The following is a 16,542-nucleotide window of genomic DNA, read 5'->3' on the forward strand; positions in this document are numbered from 1 at the left end:
ATTAATGGCCCGATTTTGCAATCAGGCACTAGCAAAAATTATTTTAGACTCATTAGAGTGCTCCTCTCCACGGAAATCTTTAGTAAAAGGCGAAAGATTTATTCGACAACTGAAGAGAAGCCAGAGTACCGAACCGAGGCACAACGACGGCACACCATGCTCTCAGTGCCACAACCGTTTGGGAATTACAGCGCGCGCAGTGTCGAGAGTAGACGAAATTTTGTAGCATACTTTGGGGCGCGTGCAAAACCACCACCAAAGGCAAACAATTCTCTTTGTCTCTTTCAGCAATTGCGCATCTGTATAAATAGAAAGTTTACCGTTGCACACGAATTCACAAACGGTTCTAGCTGCTGGGCAATGAGTAGGCACTGGAATGACAATGTAAAGTTATCGCTTCTCGGCCTTATGGCTAAGATCAAAGTGTAGTATCTGTTCTTATCAGCTTAACATCTGATAGATCCTCCATCGGAGGACAACAAATGTTAAACTGATTTTTGGAAAGAGACGGAGTGCTAGGAGCTTGCTCCACCTCTGTCGCGGGTTGGCCTGGTATTGCAGTATCGCCAGGATTTCGGCCCAACTAAGTAATAAATGAAAACTAGAAATAAGTTGCAAATAAAATTTGCATTTAAGCAGCTCTAATTAGCCCATTTGAAACTCCTATTGTTGAATAAAACTTCGGACTGCGGGCAAGAGTTCTAGCATTTAAAAAAAAAATTAGTATAGCTTTTAATTCCCAACTATTAGAACAAATCGACAATCTTTGTTTAAACATTTTATTATTTTTTTTATTGGTTTTTCTCAAAAAGATTTTCTTTTACATTTTTGTGTTTTTGTGGGGTTTTTTCTCGTTTTTCTTTTTTTTTTTCTCTTTAATCATAAAATTTTAAAACTAATTAATTAGTCTTACTTTGAAGTACACAATAACTTAATAAAGAAAAAGTACGAGTATGCATTTTTTTTATGCCAGAAACAAACAGAAAAAGAGGACAATAAAATGGAAAGCTAGAAAACGAGTGCGAAAGAAAAAGAAGGAAAGTCTAAAACAATGTGACTTGGTGGTTTATAAAAGGTTCCAACAACAAAATTAACGGGAACAGATCTATGCATATATAGGGGAGCATAAGCCGAGCATTTAGCCCAAATCTCAGATAATAATTGTTAATGGATTTTTCTTTTCTTTTTTTTTCAAACATAAGTCCTAGGCATATTTTACAAAACTTCTTTGACGTTTTTGCTGGTGGTTTCTTGTTGATGTTTCATTTAGTTTGTTGAGTGAAGCCATTTTGTTTTGGATTTAAATAATTTACGTGATATGAACCCGGGCGCCAGTTGGGTTTAGCTTTTAAAATATATGGTATATATATAGACAGACTTTTAAGTAAGTTTTTCTTTTGTTGTACTTGCAAAGTTTGGAGCGTGAGTTAAGGTGTATACATGTGTGTGTGTGTGTGTGTGTGTATGTGTGTTAAATGATATATAAACCATTATAAATATTGCATTCTGAAAGACCGAAGACCATATCAAGAGTTGTACATGTAAAAAAAGAGGAGTATATATATATATGTATATACATATCACGCTGTGTGTGGCCTAGACGTTTCCGTTTCCGTTTCATTTGCATTTTGTTTCATTTTATTTGTTTTTGTTTTTGAGCAACTTGCCAAGTCGCGCTGTGCGTCACTTTGCATGTTTTTTTTTTTTTTTTATCAGCTTCTGCTGCCTCCCGTTCTTTATCTGCCTCAGCTTCTGCTTCATCTATTGTTTAATACAATTTTAGACTTTTTACAAATACATAGTTTCATTTGCAATTGCATTTTTTTTTCTTTAAAAAATATTTCGCTATAAAAATATTAGTTGAAAAATAAGAAATTTGTTTTTTTGTTTCATTCTTCTTTTTCATTTGGTTGTTCGTGTTGTTGTTGTTGTAGAGTTTAGTTTTTGGGGGGCAGGCGCCTAGACATTTTTGTTGTTGTGGTTCCTTAATTTTTTTTTCAATTGGTTTTCTTTTTTTACAAATTTTCTTTTTTGTTTTGTTTTTAGACTTTTCAATACATATAAATACTTTCTATCATTCTCTTCCTCTGTAAAAATAGATCAACTTTTTGCATTTTTCGTATTTTTTGTTTTCGCTTTTTTTTTGTATTTTAACAAATTTTTGCAAGTTTTTTTTTTTTTTTGTTTTTCTTTTGTTTACGTTTTTTATAATTTTTATTTTTTTCTGTTTTTTGGAGAGATTTCGTTTTCAAAAAGTTGTTGCTCCTTTTCTGTTTGTTGTTGGTTTATTTGTTGTTGTTTTGTAAGTTTAAATGCCTAAAATGTATTTAAGAGCTAACATAACATTGGATATCAGTTGTTTTTTTTTCTTTTTCTTGCATCTTTATCATCATCTTTTTGCTTGACTTAACAATATAAATCTGCGTATTTAGTTGATTTTTTAATATTATTTTTATAATTATGATTTTTTATTTGAAGTTGCTTTTTGCTGTTTTCTCTTTTGTTTTAATAATTTTATATTCTTCATTTACTTATTTAGAGGGCATGCGCCAAAATGTCTTAGTATAATGAATGTTTTCTCTTATATATCTTAAACCATTTTAATCGTAGTTGCTTGTGGTCGAGTAGGGGTAGTATAGGTATTTGGGAGAGGGCGGGCATGGGCGTGGGCGTGGCTAAGTGAGCTGCGCGTGTTTAATAATTATTGTTGCTTCTGTTATTGTAGTGGTTGGTTGCTTGTTGCTCAGTTGGCCGCACTCATCAGTTCGGAGAAGGCGTTCTCCAGACAATTCTTGAGTTCAGCATAGGAGACAATTAAAACCGATTGCTCATCGCGTGACATTAATTGCACCTATAACGGAAATAAATACAGAGTATATAGTTTAGGTGTTTAGACTTAAATAATTGCTTAACATACGCGCTCGATGGAGCCCGCGTCCAGTTTATTGAGGCATTGTACAATGTGCGCATGATCTAACCAGGGTCGGCCATCCTCGGTGACGGAATGAAATAGAAAATCACGGAATAATTTCAGCATATATCTATCACCAGTCTCTGACCAAGTGCAGTCCAGGTTGAAGCTATATAGAGTGGAGATTGGTTAGTTAAACAGTCACATAACTTTGCAATTAAGGGTCACCCACTCGGGTCGTTCGTTGATGCTATTTAGTTTAACTAAAATGCGATATAGTCGCCCGTTCTCCATCTCCTTGGCCAACTCATCCTCCTGCATGTCCACCTGTGCTTGCAGCGCATCCAGCTGCGTATAAAAACGTGCTCCAATCATGGGCATCAGATCCGTTACTGAGCGGCGGTTATTCGTGGTGAAGAGGTAACTATTTGATAGCAGCACATAAAACAAATGCAATTAGCCAAAGTCCTCAGATTAACAGATCGCATTACATACACAATAAAATTACGTAGATCGGTGGAGTAGTTTCTGGTTACCATATCAATGCTCGCCTGCACATTGTCCCGCTGCACGGACTGCAAACAGCGGCAGGCTAACGCTAATACTAAGCGACCCAATGCAGTTAGATCGTCCTGCGGATTAGGGAATTATATTAGAGTCTATGCGACATTTTATGTATGTCAATTACGCTCACCTGCTGATGCATGTTGACCAATGCTAAGGGGTTGGCTGCATTTGGATCGAATTGCGTGATATCTGAGATGCAGCACGAGCTGAAGCGCACACGTTTCCCTGTCACAATGATCTTTGTGGGATCTAGTATTCTGAAATATCAATTATTCATATTAGTAAATGAGAAAATTATAAAATTTCAGATAATATATTAAAGAATATATAGATATGCATCGATGGTATCTTATAAACGAACATTTGCTACCAGAATCAAACACAATCCAATATCTAAGACAATTCAAAGCTGTACACTAGACATCTGCTTATAGACCTAGCTTGAATCTCTACCTCCTCTACTCTTTACACTCTTACACAAATGAGACTACTGCTTATTTCTTAGTTCTACGATGCCTGGCTTTCTGTAATATCCACAAAGTCAACTCATTATTCCCCACTTTTAGCTCAGCTATACTTCGCTCACTCACTTGCAGGCCAGTCCCGCTTGATGTATGGCTCTCAGGCCTGCGGTGAGCTGCATGATGATGGACCAAATAGTCGATTCGGGCAGCAGAGGTCCGTTATTTGTGCGCTGCATGTTGCTCTTATGACTGCAAAATAAACGAACATTAGTTACGATATAAGTATACAGGCTATAGCAGACTCACCTGAAGGGGCGTGCCTCGCCTTGGAATGGATCTGTGTAGCCGTTGGTCTCTGGCGCTGGCGTAAAGTATTTGGCTAGCAAAGTCTGTGAGCCGGGATAATAGTCGTACACTAATACTAAGGCTATATAGAGGAACATAAAGACGATGTGAGACATCAGTACAGTGAAGACACGCTAAACGCTCTGCTTACAGTTATCACCAAATGCTTTTGTCGTGAACACCTCACGCAGTTGAACAACATTCGTGTGCTGCAGCTTCTTCCACATCTCCACGAGCGTCATGCATTTTGTGGACTGCAAGCGAAAGCCTAAAGTAGAGAGCGATTAGAGAGATTATTATAGGAGATGATAGCCAAGACTGGCAAGGGGCTGTTCAACAGACCGTGTAATCTTCTCAGGCAGTACTTCAGCCCTGTGCTATTGTGCGTCGCCCTGTACGTGCTCGCCGGCAGCGTTAGTTTCGTATGCATGGGCTGGGCAGGTGGCTCCAGTGGGTAGAGGGCATGATAGTTATCCACCTCGAGTGGCAACGCATGCTGCGCCGCCTCAGCCGCATCCATAATCAAATTGGAGATCTCATTGCGGCCCAGAATATCGCTGCGCATCTCGTCCGGCATGAAGAAGGCCGACTCCAGCTGCGTCTTTGGCTGCATCGTAATCACATTCGATGCCGGACCCGGATACACATGTCCCGCATACAGCAGCTGCGAGGGCACTGCACTCAAAGGTGCCACAGCACTGACAACGCCATGATGCGCCGGATGTGCGGGATGTGCGGCATCTACCACAACCGAGTTGACAACCGGCTGGCTGTTCTGTGCATTGGCAGTTGGATAAAAGTAAATGGTGCCCCCCACGTTTTCCTGTCAAAGTCAACACACAATAAAAAAAAAATAAAAAACAAACATAAATTAGAATTGTTAAGGCTTAAAGCTTGATTTGAAGTTTGAAGCTAAAACAAAAATGTGAACTATATCAATATATTGCTTTCATATATATATTCGATATTTGATTTCCTGAGTGAACTATTCGCACAGCCAAATGAAATCTCGATATACGAAAGTTAATAATGATAGGGAATATCCCTGTTGAAAGTGTTATCGGAGAAAAATAGAGCGCTAGTGTACATAAAATATATTTTAGAGCATTTTTATAACATATTTACTGCCTCTATCTCTTAAAGTTCTTGAGTTACGCCTGGATTGCTCATCGATTTAATAACAAAATAAAACTGAACGATGGGAATATAATTTTTTTCCATGTAGTATATATACGAATATATATTAAAAATGTTTAAGCTCAAGCTCTTCTAATCATTGAATTATTATAAACCAAAATCCAGATCTAAAAGGATTTTTTATCATCTAAATGATTATGTCAAATAGATCCCATCTTTAAGATTCTGTTTTTTAATATTTACATCAATACTTATAAAAGGCTTCAGGCCCATCGAACTGCTCTACTTCCATATATCATATACCCATGTCATCCTCTCCTAATCGATCCACTCACGACATGTCACCCACGCTTCCACTCCCATCTCTAACACTACAACTCACCTGATGCACGCTGGCTGGCAATGTGGTGGGTATGGGCGATGCTCCGTGTGGCGTCATGCCGTGTGGCGGTGACTTCTCGCCGCCGATCAGCGCCGCTGTCGGCGAGTCCTGTCGCATCATTGCGGCTCTGGCTTTGAGCGGCGTTTGGGCGGACATGCTGCTCACGAAGGGAGCCGCCGCAGGATTCGGTATAATCGCTATGGGCGCCGAGCTGCCGACGACTGAATCGTTAACCAGTGCCGGTTGCTGTTGTTGCTGTTGCTTTTGCTGCTGCTGCTGTTGCTGTTGCGTAATGTTAACCGTTGCCACAATATTCGTCTTCTGCATCGAGAGAATGGAAGCGGAGTTGCCACCATTCGCCAGCTTGCCTGACGAGCCAGAGACGGTGACTGCAGCTGCCGCCGTCGATGGCGACGAGGACGATGTGGTGGAGGCGGAGGCGGGCGCTGCTGCAGTTGCAACTGCGGCGGCAGCGGCGGCGGCGGCTGCGGCTGCTGCTGCGGTCGTTGTTGTTAACCCATTGACACCATTCAGACCATTATTCATGTGATACGGCGGATAGAAATTGGGCGACGAACTTATGCGCGTTGGAATGAATTCGGGCGATTGTGGTGTTACCTAAAGCAACGACAGAAAATTAATAGGAATACTCAGAGAATGCATGTAAGGAACAAAACACAAAGGCTGCAGTCGTCTATAGCCGACTCTACAATACTCTGTTTGCCATGTAGGGAAATGCAAAGGGAATTAACAGCAATTAAGTAATTGGCTATTAACTGTTAATACAGTACGTCTGAAACTGTTAACATAGTATATTTGAAGTTAACAGACTGTTATACCAGAGAGACTGTAAGGCTGTAGGGATCGGCATAGGCCGAGTCTAGACTATTTGAAGTATTCTTAATTAGTATTATTTAATTTAAATTTTTAAGAAATATTTTTATTCTGTAAATATAATGTTAAAAAAAATGTTAAAAGTCTCACGTATTGTGAATGCATCTATAGCTCAATTTATTTGTCCATCTACCTGAAGACGTTCGAATACTTATACTCAATATCCATATTAATCCACCTATACCTATTTACATCTATCCAGCCATCTATCTATATTGACATAACTATGTAAAAATATCTATGTTTCAAATTGGACTCGAAAGAGTTCCCAAATTTATAAAGAGTATTGATATTTACATATGAGATCAACAATAAGCGCATTTCTTATAAAGTATTTCTATTGATCACCCCCTCTTCACTTTCTATAAGCAGTAATACCCCTTGACTTACATTGCAAACAGAGTATTTGAGACAATCATAATAAACACTTAAACACGCACTCTATAAATAGGAAAGGGTAATAGTTGTTGTTGTTGTTGTTGATGGGGTTGGGGCTAGCTACTAACATGAATTTTTAAGGGCGGTGGGTGGTACTAGGGGGTAACGAGATGACAATAGTTGTTTTTGTTGTTGTTTGTTGCTGTTGCTTTTACCTGAGACTTTTTATTAACAGCTAGGGACGCGTCCAAGTTAAGTAGTGAGAACCCATTACCGTTACCGTTACCGTTAACGTTAACATTACCGTTATTCAGCCCATAGCCCGACGTTTGGGCAACATTCTGTCGATTCTGTCGCCGGCAGAGCAAGACACAAATATATATATATATTTTTGTATATAGACAGAAATCATGCGAGAAGACAGAGATGGATAGAGAGAAAGAGAGAGAGAGAGAGAAAGTTTGAATAACAGCAAAAGAAAGGGAGCAATTTGAATTTATATTTTCTTCAAATGAACTACTGAACCAGTCAGTCAAGTCGCTCATGAACTGCAGAGCTAGCTGAACGATTTAGTTCACGATTCGGGGATAAGCTATTGCATATAAATTCAATAAAATGAACAATTCCAAGCTCTTATAGACAGATATATTTAGGTCACAGTTCTATAGAGATAGCTGCATTAAAATATACATATTTGATTATACTATATATTTTATATTACTTCTCTTGACTTGACATTTCTATAAATTTTAAAATATATTTAATTGGCAATTAAAGAACAACAAAGCAAGTAAAATTCATGCACAAATTATATCATTTATGCATACATTTATACAAATACATATACATACATATACATATGTATATAAGCAGAGCTACAGTAAATGCTCATTAATGTGTATCTTGCACAAAAAAGTCGGTCAAGTATACAGAAATAAATATATTTATGTACAATATGGAATTATGGATTGAACAAATGAAATCGTTTCAAGCAAATTGAGTGAAAACAAATATATAAAAGTATAATTAAAAAATAATAACACACACAGACAATTTGTTCGCTGAGCAAAACAAACTTCAGCTGTTAAATCAACAGCTGTTGTATATACACATATATGTACATATATAGACATTCATACATACATACATACATATACGTATGCATGTGTGTGTTAGGCAGGGTCATTCGTTAAAGCCGCCTACTTGGCTTTAAAGCTTTTGCATGTCAATTAAATCCACAAGCCTCTCAAACTGTCTAACTGAAATGCGTCACAAACTGTGCACGCATTATAACAGCTAATAATAATAATAATAATATCAATAATAACGATAATAATAACAAACAATGCTTACCATATATGTGGCTAATTTACTTTCAGAGGGTATACCATTTGAAGGCGAAAAGAAAATTGGATCCATAGCAGCCGTATCTGCAAAGAGATAGCAAGAGCGAAAGAGACAGCGTGAGTAAAATATAAATGATTAGAAATCAATCAAATAAACATGAACATGATTGCTGCCTACTCTATGTGTATGTGTGTGAGAGAGAGAGAGAGAGAGAGAGAGAGAGAAAGAGCAAAAGAGCGCGCACACAAATATTTTTACTTTTCTTTAGCGTTCTGTTGATATTTTTGTTTTGTTTTGTGTTTTCGTCGCTGTCGTCGTCGTCGTCGTTGACGCTATCGATAAAACCGATAACGCGCGCGCGCGCTTGTTTTTGGAGCAAATACAAAAAGCAGCAGCGAGCGCCAGCTTGTTGTTGTTTGTCTGCCTTTTTAGAGTGTGTAAATAAAAGCAAAGACGCAATTCGCTCGCGGCGAATATCAACAAAAACAAAAAGCACGCAAAAAATGTTAATGACAAAGAACAAACTGTGAAATTTGCGTCTCCGTTTTAAAAGGTGGTGCGATGAAAAGCAAAAGGCAACACAAGAGATTCACAATTTTCGACACAGCACACACACACATAAGGTCGGTCAGATACATATATTTACATACACATTTTAGGAAATGCCGCCTTCATGACTAATTGGTATGTTGTTTTAAGCAAATGTTCTTAAGGGCCTGTCAAACTGTTAAAGTGGATGGCATTGCGATTTCATTGCTGAATTGAAAGTTGCGGCAGCAACTAAAATCGAACTATGTAAACGTGGATTCTATTTGCAATGCACTTGTGGAACAAGAGAGACAGAGACAGCGATACACATATAGAAGATTCGGCACAATTTGCAACTGTTCAAATGTGGATGCTATTTGGGTGCACTTCATGCAATGAAATTTTGCTCAAAAGGTAAATGAAATTAAAAAAAAAAAAAAAGTTGATATACATGTTTGCATGCGCGGCAAGGTGGCAGGCGGCAGGTGTGGTCTGATATGGGCCAATGCCTTTTGGCAGCACAGCAAATAAAATATATACATATATATATAAAAAAACCCAAAAGTAAGAATGAATTCACCGAAAGTTCATTACTTGCAGCTACCCTGTATGTGCAGTGTGTGTCTATGCTTGATACAATTAAAAGTCCGATATATAGTCCATATTTATATGCCTGTCTATTACTGAGATAATAGGTTTATATATACACACCTTTGTATTTATATGTAAATAGAAATAAATTAGCTGACAGTACTTTCTGATAAGGCTTATCAAAAAGGCTAATCTGTTCGTTTCCAATGCCAATACATAACAAACGTTAAACAAACTCAAGGAACTAGTTCATTGCGCACATATTGAGTCAATAAACACATATACCCTACCTATTTTTATATGTTTATAAATGGTTCAACAAGTGATATTGGCCTTGAAAATATTCGTGCAAGTATTAAAGCAAAATAAAATAAAAAAGGAAAAAATAAAGCAAAAACAAAAACAAATATAATAAAATTAATTTTTTTTTTTCGTTTCTGTGTATTTAGCTGTGTTGGCATCACTTGTGCTTTTTATTTACTTAATTCATTTAACATTTTAGCACACGCAAAACACTCAAATAATCAAGAACAAAACTAATGCAGTTTGAGAGCAGCAAACATATGTTGCTTACAATTAGAGAGCAATTGAACTGAACTTACTTGAGCATGGCCAGTGCATGTAAAACCGGTGAGAACAAGTTAAGTTCAGTTGCGAGTACATGTAATGCCTCGCCAACTGTAAGTACTGCGCGCACAAATGTCTGTTTGTATGTGTATTTATACGTGTGTATCTGTGTTTGTGCGATTGTCTATATGCACGCGTATCGGTGTGTGTCTGTGAACGTTTTCACTTTACATAAATTGACTGCTACTGGCAGATTGTTGGCATGACGTCGGCAAAAACAGCAAAATAAATGGTGTTGTTGTAGTTGTTGTGGTGCTGGTGCTGGCGCTGCTGCCGTTGTTGCTGTCGGTGCTGCTGCTTTTGCTTTTGCGGCGAAACAGACAGCTGTGTTTTGCTTCAAAGATCACGAACGCGTTCATGAAAACGGCACACACACACACACACACTTAACCGCACGCACACGTTAAAAAACTTTTACACACACTTCATTCAGGTGACCGAAGAGAAGAGGAAGTAGTGAGCGAGAGAAAAAAGGAGGGGGAGTGAGGTAGCCAAGCAATCACAATATTGTGTCGTTATGTCACGTTGTATGTCTATTCATATGTACATATATCTGTTCGTTTGTATAGATGCGGCAGCATTTACCGTTATGTATTACGCTGCACCAATATATGTAACGGTATGCAAAGCAAGCACACTCGTAAGCGCAGCAACGAACCGATCGGAAACACGGCGCAAACTCAACTGACCAGAAGAGCGCGCAGGCGGCGGTGGAGTGCGTAAATACGAAAGAATAGAGCGTAAGCACTGATGGGAGAGACAGAGAGCGAGAGCAGGCACCAGCAGCAGTAAATGAGTAAGCTGTCGCTCTCAAACTGTGCAATAGCCAACAGAGACGCAAGTGGGCGTGCATGTGTTAGTATGGATGTGTGTGTGTAAAGGCAGATGCGCCGCTTGCTGGCACAGCTGTAAGAACACTTCTAGAGCGCGATCTCTCTTTTTTTCCTCTCTCTCTCTTGTACTTAACATTTTTGTTTACATTTGTGTGCCCACAATACAGTTTGACAAGCACGTAATAAGCAAATGCATTGACCCTTCGCATTTTCACGATCATGTGCTAGACGTAGAAGCGCCCTGCCCACCCGTTGTTTACTTGCATATTATTATTTAATACTATTTCATGTGTGTGTTTTTATTCGTGTGCTTATGTGTGGACTGTGGGCATATATAACTGCATCGCACATTATCAATTCTTGGCTCTTATATACGAGCACGTGTAGCCATATACTTATTCGTATTCAGCCTTAGAGAATGACCGCCAGCTTCTTATCAGTCTATTATCAGTCAGCACTTCAATCACAACTATTCGCACTTGATCAATTTATCAATAATTCAACTGAGCTCCTCCTGCCCGTTATAAAGATCTTAAGCATGATGTACTAGAGAAAGATAGAGAGATCATAGAGAGGGTGAAGGAGTAAGGTCCACGTGCTGCTGTAAACCTTTTAGGCCTACAAAAAGCTTCTGCTGAAAGTTTTAAGTGTTAGCTGTTTGAATTTCTATGACTTTTAGGTTACTTTTTTTTTAAGTGTCAAAATAAATATTTATCGTACTGCCACAGGGCTTCTTACAGTTAAATCAAATACAGTCATACCTTGTTCAACGGCCCACACGTTGGTTGAGTGAAACAAATTGGAATTGGAAACTTGATGAATGTTTTAATTTGGGAATCTTAAATTTAAAAAAAATATATAAGGGTTAAGCTCCCGAAGAGAAAACAAATAACATTATCAAAAGTTAAGTATGTTGTGTTGTTGAAATCAATACAATTTTGATGGCAACATATAATTTGTTGATTAAAAAGGCATTTCATACTAATTCGGGCTATCAAATATTAAAAATCTCATAATATTACCTAAAGTATTGCTTATAAATATTTAAATTTCCTCGTCGGCTTTGCTTTAGCATGCTTTCACAGAACTTGCCAAAAAAAATCAGGTTGAAGTTTCGCAATTCGCATTTCTTTTGTTCTTAGCTCAGCCCAGCAAACAAACAACCAACAACAAAAACAAAACACGGTCACGAAACGGTTTTCATTTTATGATTATGGTGCGATCTCGCACCGTGCTTCATATTGACAGCGTTACACAGAGAGAGCGAGAGAGTAAGAGAGAGAGAGAGAGCGAGGCAGAGGAAGAGAAAGAGACACGGATGAAAAGAGGGGCTCGGGTTGCGCTGTGGCTCTGTCGTAAGCCGCCAACGTGACCAAGACAAGTTTGGTTGGTTGATTGTTGTTGTTGTTATTGTTGCTGTTTCTGTTGCTCGCTACTGGCAGCGCAGCAACAGTTTGACCCAATTCGCCGTCCACAGACAGCTCAGTCCGCCACGAACAGCTGTGCAAATATCACATGGGGCGCCAATGGGTTAATAAGCGGGCGCCTCAAGCTTAGCCAGTAACAACAACAATTGCGAACTCATTGAATATGAAAACTAAGCCTACTCGATGAATTTTTTTTTTTTTTTTTTGAAGGCAGCAACATTTGTATTGCGAAACGCGGCCAAGCGGCGCGGGTGACAAAGAAAGCGGCGAAAAAAAAGCAGCCAATGTGGAGTAACGTTCGTATAGGTAATGTAGAAGGGAAAGGCAATAAGAACGGAAGCACAAAATGATATGCCTGCAAGAACACACTCACACTCGCACACACAGCCACAGATAGAAGACAGAAGCAAAGACAGTGGAAAGCAACAGCAAAAGCAACGTTGTCAATATGCTATCGCCCTATCTCGCTCTCGCTCTCTCTCTCTCTTTTTCTTTTGCTCACTTGCTGAATCGTTCTGTTCTGAGAGCTTCTTCTTCCGCTGCGTTGGCATAAAACAGAAATAACAACAACAACGACCCCAACAAGAGCGAGGACAGCTATGGTCTGCGTCCGCTCAATGTGATTGATGTATTCGCTGCGATTGACAGATCTGCGGCGAATTACGCATAATGTGAAAAGAGATGTGAGCAGACTGCCAGTCAGATAACATAGATGATGATTATTCTACAGCTCTCTCTACAGCTGCTGTTACACACACTATCTCGCTCGCACGCGCGCAGAGTGTTTACAGTTCAAAGTGTCGTAAGCAGCAAAACAAAAAACACGCTCACTTTACTTTTGCACCAACAAAATAATAACACAAATACAAACAAACACTCTCACACACACAGTAACACTCACGCTTGTGTTGAGGCTCTCGTTCGCCGCGTTCGCCGTGTGGTAACGTTCGATGCCCAAGAGTGACTAACTCAAAAGGTAAGCAGCAACAATGAAGACGAAGCACACAGCACACACACACACACACGAAACCAAGCGCAAAAGCAAACACACAAAACAAAAATAAAAACACACACAAAAGCAAAATGCGCCAAGGCGTCTGATAATACAGTTTGAGTAGCCACAGCGGCGCTGCAGTGTGGGCATGTCAAACTGTAGCCGCACATTCATCTTTGAGATGCGAACAGCGTGAACCAGTTCAAGTGCTCTAGTTCAAGTTTAATTATAGTTGGTGGTTTTAAATGAACAAATTACTTTTTAATCTTTTGTTAAGCTATCAATTATTTGTACTTGTTATGCAATGATAGCTGCATATCATTTTATACTAAGGAGTATTTGCTCATAATTAAATTATTTATCAATATTTTATAATTTAGCAATTTTAAACAATACAAATTATTTATTTGTGCAGCAATAACAAGTTTTAGTTATGGGAAATTTTAATTAGGTTCATTGTTATGTTAATCAGATGCGGAATGAGATTTTCGGCTGTTGCCAAAGTCACAAAACATTAGGAAAAATATCTAAGCAAGGGAAACCCCTTTGCCGGCGGGCAATACATAGATAATGAGGCCAGCTAATGGCAATAAAACTACCAGGCGCTACATACCAGCAAACACACACACACACAGAGCCATAAACTTTTCACAGTGGACGACGCGACGTATGAGTAACGCGTGCCTCAAGGGCAGACACTTTGCCAAGCGAAAGTGAATGCGAATTTAAATAGCCAGCGAAATGGGGTTAGGGTATCACGCCGAGCAGTGGGAGGGAGAGAGAAAGGGTTGCTATGGTGTCACTCTCTCGATAGCAGCTGCCACTGCCACAGCCACTGCGAAATATTATGCAAAGCGCGTGCAAATGGAAAATGCGCCCAGGAATGTGTTGCATACTTTGCAGCAGCATTTTAAGAATTCGCTAAACAATAACAAACAAACAATGAGCAGAGCAACAAACAAATTGCAAACAATAAACAATTAACAAGAGTGTGTATGCGAAAGAAGATAGACAAGAGCTTGTGCATAGGGAAATTGTTGCATATAAGGAGATTTTCCAGAGATATCTCTGTTTTTGCCTATACTTTGTTTATTTTGTGAAAGAAATGTTTATTCGCGAATTTTTCGGTTTATTTTAACGGGGAAATATTATAAGACTAAAATTGAATTTAAGGCCTAGAGAAAATTCGTATTAGCCCACGTGAGGTTTGATGTGAAAGCAAATGGTATTTTCGTTTGGGGGAAATTTATGTATTTGTGAGAAATATACGTTTATTTGAGGGAATTTATGCATATTAAATTTTCACTTGAGGGAATTTCTTTTTATGTGAGGAAGTTAATGTTAAGGAAAAAGTTATATGTAAATTTATAATTATGTAAGAGAGGGAGAGAAAAAGGGGGCATAAATATGATCAAATTCTTGGAATGATCAAATTCTTGGCCAATGACATTCATGCCTCGTTTGACAAAGGATAGCAGAAAGCAGAGAACTTGGCTAAAAACGCTTCCAAACTCAAAGAACAGGCAAACAGCAGCCAAGTGGAAGTCAAGAAACCAGTTTCAAATTGCATTCGATACTAAACGATCCGAAAAAATCAAATAATACTCGTGATAAACCAAGAGATACCCTGCATGCTAGAACTCTTATAGTGAAAACTCTTGGAGAGGTGCGACGAGGACAGTTTTGCTCTTAGAATATACAAACAAATCTAACGGATATTCATTAAGGTCTGAATAATATCTTTGATTAAATTAACATATATGACTTCATATCAACATCCTATGTTACATATATCAGCACACAGCGAATAAACTCCATCTACAGAAGCTACAGGGTATGCGAAATAACAAAGGCAACCTCAACAGGTAACCCAATGCACCTACCGAGAGAGAACCGAACCAGAAGTCGCAACACTTCAAGTCTTTGTATTTCCGTCAGCTGCCGTTGCAGCGAAACCTGGAACTGGTTTTATTTTATTTTTTTTTCTCGTATATTTTGTTTGGCAAAGGGAAAAGGAAGTGGTTTTTTCTAGCACAGGTCTTGCCTGTTTGTGCGCCAGGATCAAGCCATCCTCAAAGGACAAGTGGAACTTGTTCTCAACTAGAAACAACTCTCAACTCAGTTGCAGGGTAGAATACTCGCTCGTTTGATCGTTTCCAAGAAAAGAAGAAGATAAAACAGACAACAAATCCATTAGCTATCTCTCTTTCTTTCACTCTCTTTCCCTCGCTTGCAATTACAGTGCTTGGGGTAGATTGATTACAGAGAAGTTGCTGATGGGCATTATGGTTAAGCGTTGCTAATGCATTGCTACGCTCACTCACACACACACAGACAGTTTACATAGCGCTATCTTGCTCGCGCGCCTTCCATGATCCCTTCCATGGTCACGGCTGCATGTAATTGCCAATAATCATGAGCTGCGACTTGGAAGTAATTTAATTTCCAGTGCAAGGAGCGAGCGCGGCGAAATTAAAGGCGAAACATAGGAATAGGCAACAAACAGCGAAAACCAATTTGTATATAAAATATGCCAAAGCTGACTTTCAATTGCAAACGCACACATACACACACATGCACAGCTCTAGCTGTACATACATACATACAAATAAGTTCAAGCTGTGGCTTTTTGTATTTGTGAGCGTTTGCTGTGTTTGGGTTTTTGTTTTGTTTTGCTTTGCTTTGCATTGCATTGCCACTTACCTGCCGGAAAGAAATTGTTCAAGAACGTTGACATTTTCTCCTTTTTGCACCCTTCGCCTTCGCCAGACAGCAGCAACAACAAGAAAGCGTACTGCGCGCTGCGCTCACCACGTTGCTCTCTCGCTCACTCTCTCTTGTTTGTTTTTGAACACTCTTCTGTTTGGTCCTGTTGTTGTTGCTGTAGTTTTGATCTTTGTTCTTGTTTTGTTTTCGTTTTGCTTTTTTTTTGTTTTTCTTTTCTTTTTTACGTTTATTTATTTTCTTGACGTTTCTTTTTGTTTTTATTTTTACTTTTTTTTTATTTTATTTTTTTTTTTTTACAAGTTTTTATTATTAAATATTTTTAAGGTTTTTATTTTTTTTTTATTTTTTATTTTTATGCAAACTTATCGAACATAAATTTAAATAATACAG

The 16,542-nt window shown here is 38.6% G+C and overlaps 1 protein-coding gene and 2 non-coding genes across 5 annotated transcripts; 1 reads left to right on the forward strand and 2 right to left on the reverse strand.

Annotated features, from left to right (window-relative positions):
• Window positions 1–6: 6 nt before the first annotated feature.
• LOC6581312 lies at window positions 7–129 on the reverse strand. Its single transcript, XR_047689.2, has one exon. It is a non-coding gene; the product is annotated as a U5 spliceosomal RNA (small nuclear RNA).
• Window positions 130–392: 263 nt separating this feature from the next.
• LOC6587110 lies at window positions 393–588 on the forward strand. Its single transcript, XR_047808.2, has one exon. It is a non-coding gene; the product is annotated as a U2 spliceosomal RNA (small nuclear RNA).
• A 1,678-nt stretch (window positions 589–2,266) lies between these two features.
• Window positions 2,267–16,317, reverse strand: LOC6581314 (PAN2-PAN3 deadenylation complex subunit PAN3). 3 transcript variants are annotated; one of them, XM_002007013.4, is made up of 13 exons: window positions 16,129–16,317; window positions 8,432–8,508; window positions 7,294–7,428; window positions 5,807–6,424; window positions 4,630–5,110; window positions 4,439–4,555; window positions 4,249–4,369; window positions 4,069–4,191; window positions 3,606–3,735; window positions 3,407–3,543; window positions 3,144–3,335; window positions 2,918–3,080; window positions 2,267–2,851 (listed from the first exon to the last, which is right to left on the reverse strand). In XM_002007013.4, exons 1-13 carry the CDS (start codon window positions 16,160–16,162, stop codon window positions 2,744–2,746), a joined length of 2,436 nt encoding a protein of 811 aa, XP_002007049.1. In that variant the 5' UTR covers window positions 16,163–16,317; the 3' UTR covers window positions 2,267–2,743. The 3 variants fall into 3 exon arrangements, with proteins under 3 accessions (XP_002007049.1, XP_015017255.1, XP_015017254.1); XM_015161769.3 differs by lacking the exon at window positions 16,129–16,317 and adding an exon at window positions 10,147–10,384; XM_015161768.3 differs by lacking the exon at window positions 7,294–7,428.
• Window positions 16,318–16,542: the final 225 nt, after the last annotated feature.

The sequence above is a fragment of the Drosophila mojavensis genome, unplaced genomic scaffold (assembly GCF_018153725.1).
Source record: "Drosophila mojavensis isolate 15081-1352.22 unplaced genomic scaffold, ASM1815372v1 contig_74, whole genome shotgun sequence".
NCBI lineage: Eukaryota > Metazoa > Arthropoda > Insecta > Diptera > Drosophilidae > Drosophila > Drosophila mojavensis.

Coding starts and splice junctions, on each gene's coding strand:
- LOC6581314 (XM_015161769.3), bottom strand. CDS start 10,207: ATGTACTCGCAACTGAACTTAACTTGTTCTCACCGGTTTTACATGCAC. Junction 7,429..8,431: donor GTAAATTAGCCACATATATG/GTAAGCATTGTT, acceptor TGCCGGCGACAG/AATCGACAGAATGTTGCCCA. Junction 3,081..3,143: donor AGCATCAACGAACGACCCGA/GTGGGTGACCCT, acceptor CACTCTATATAG/CTTCAACCTGGACTGCACTT.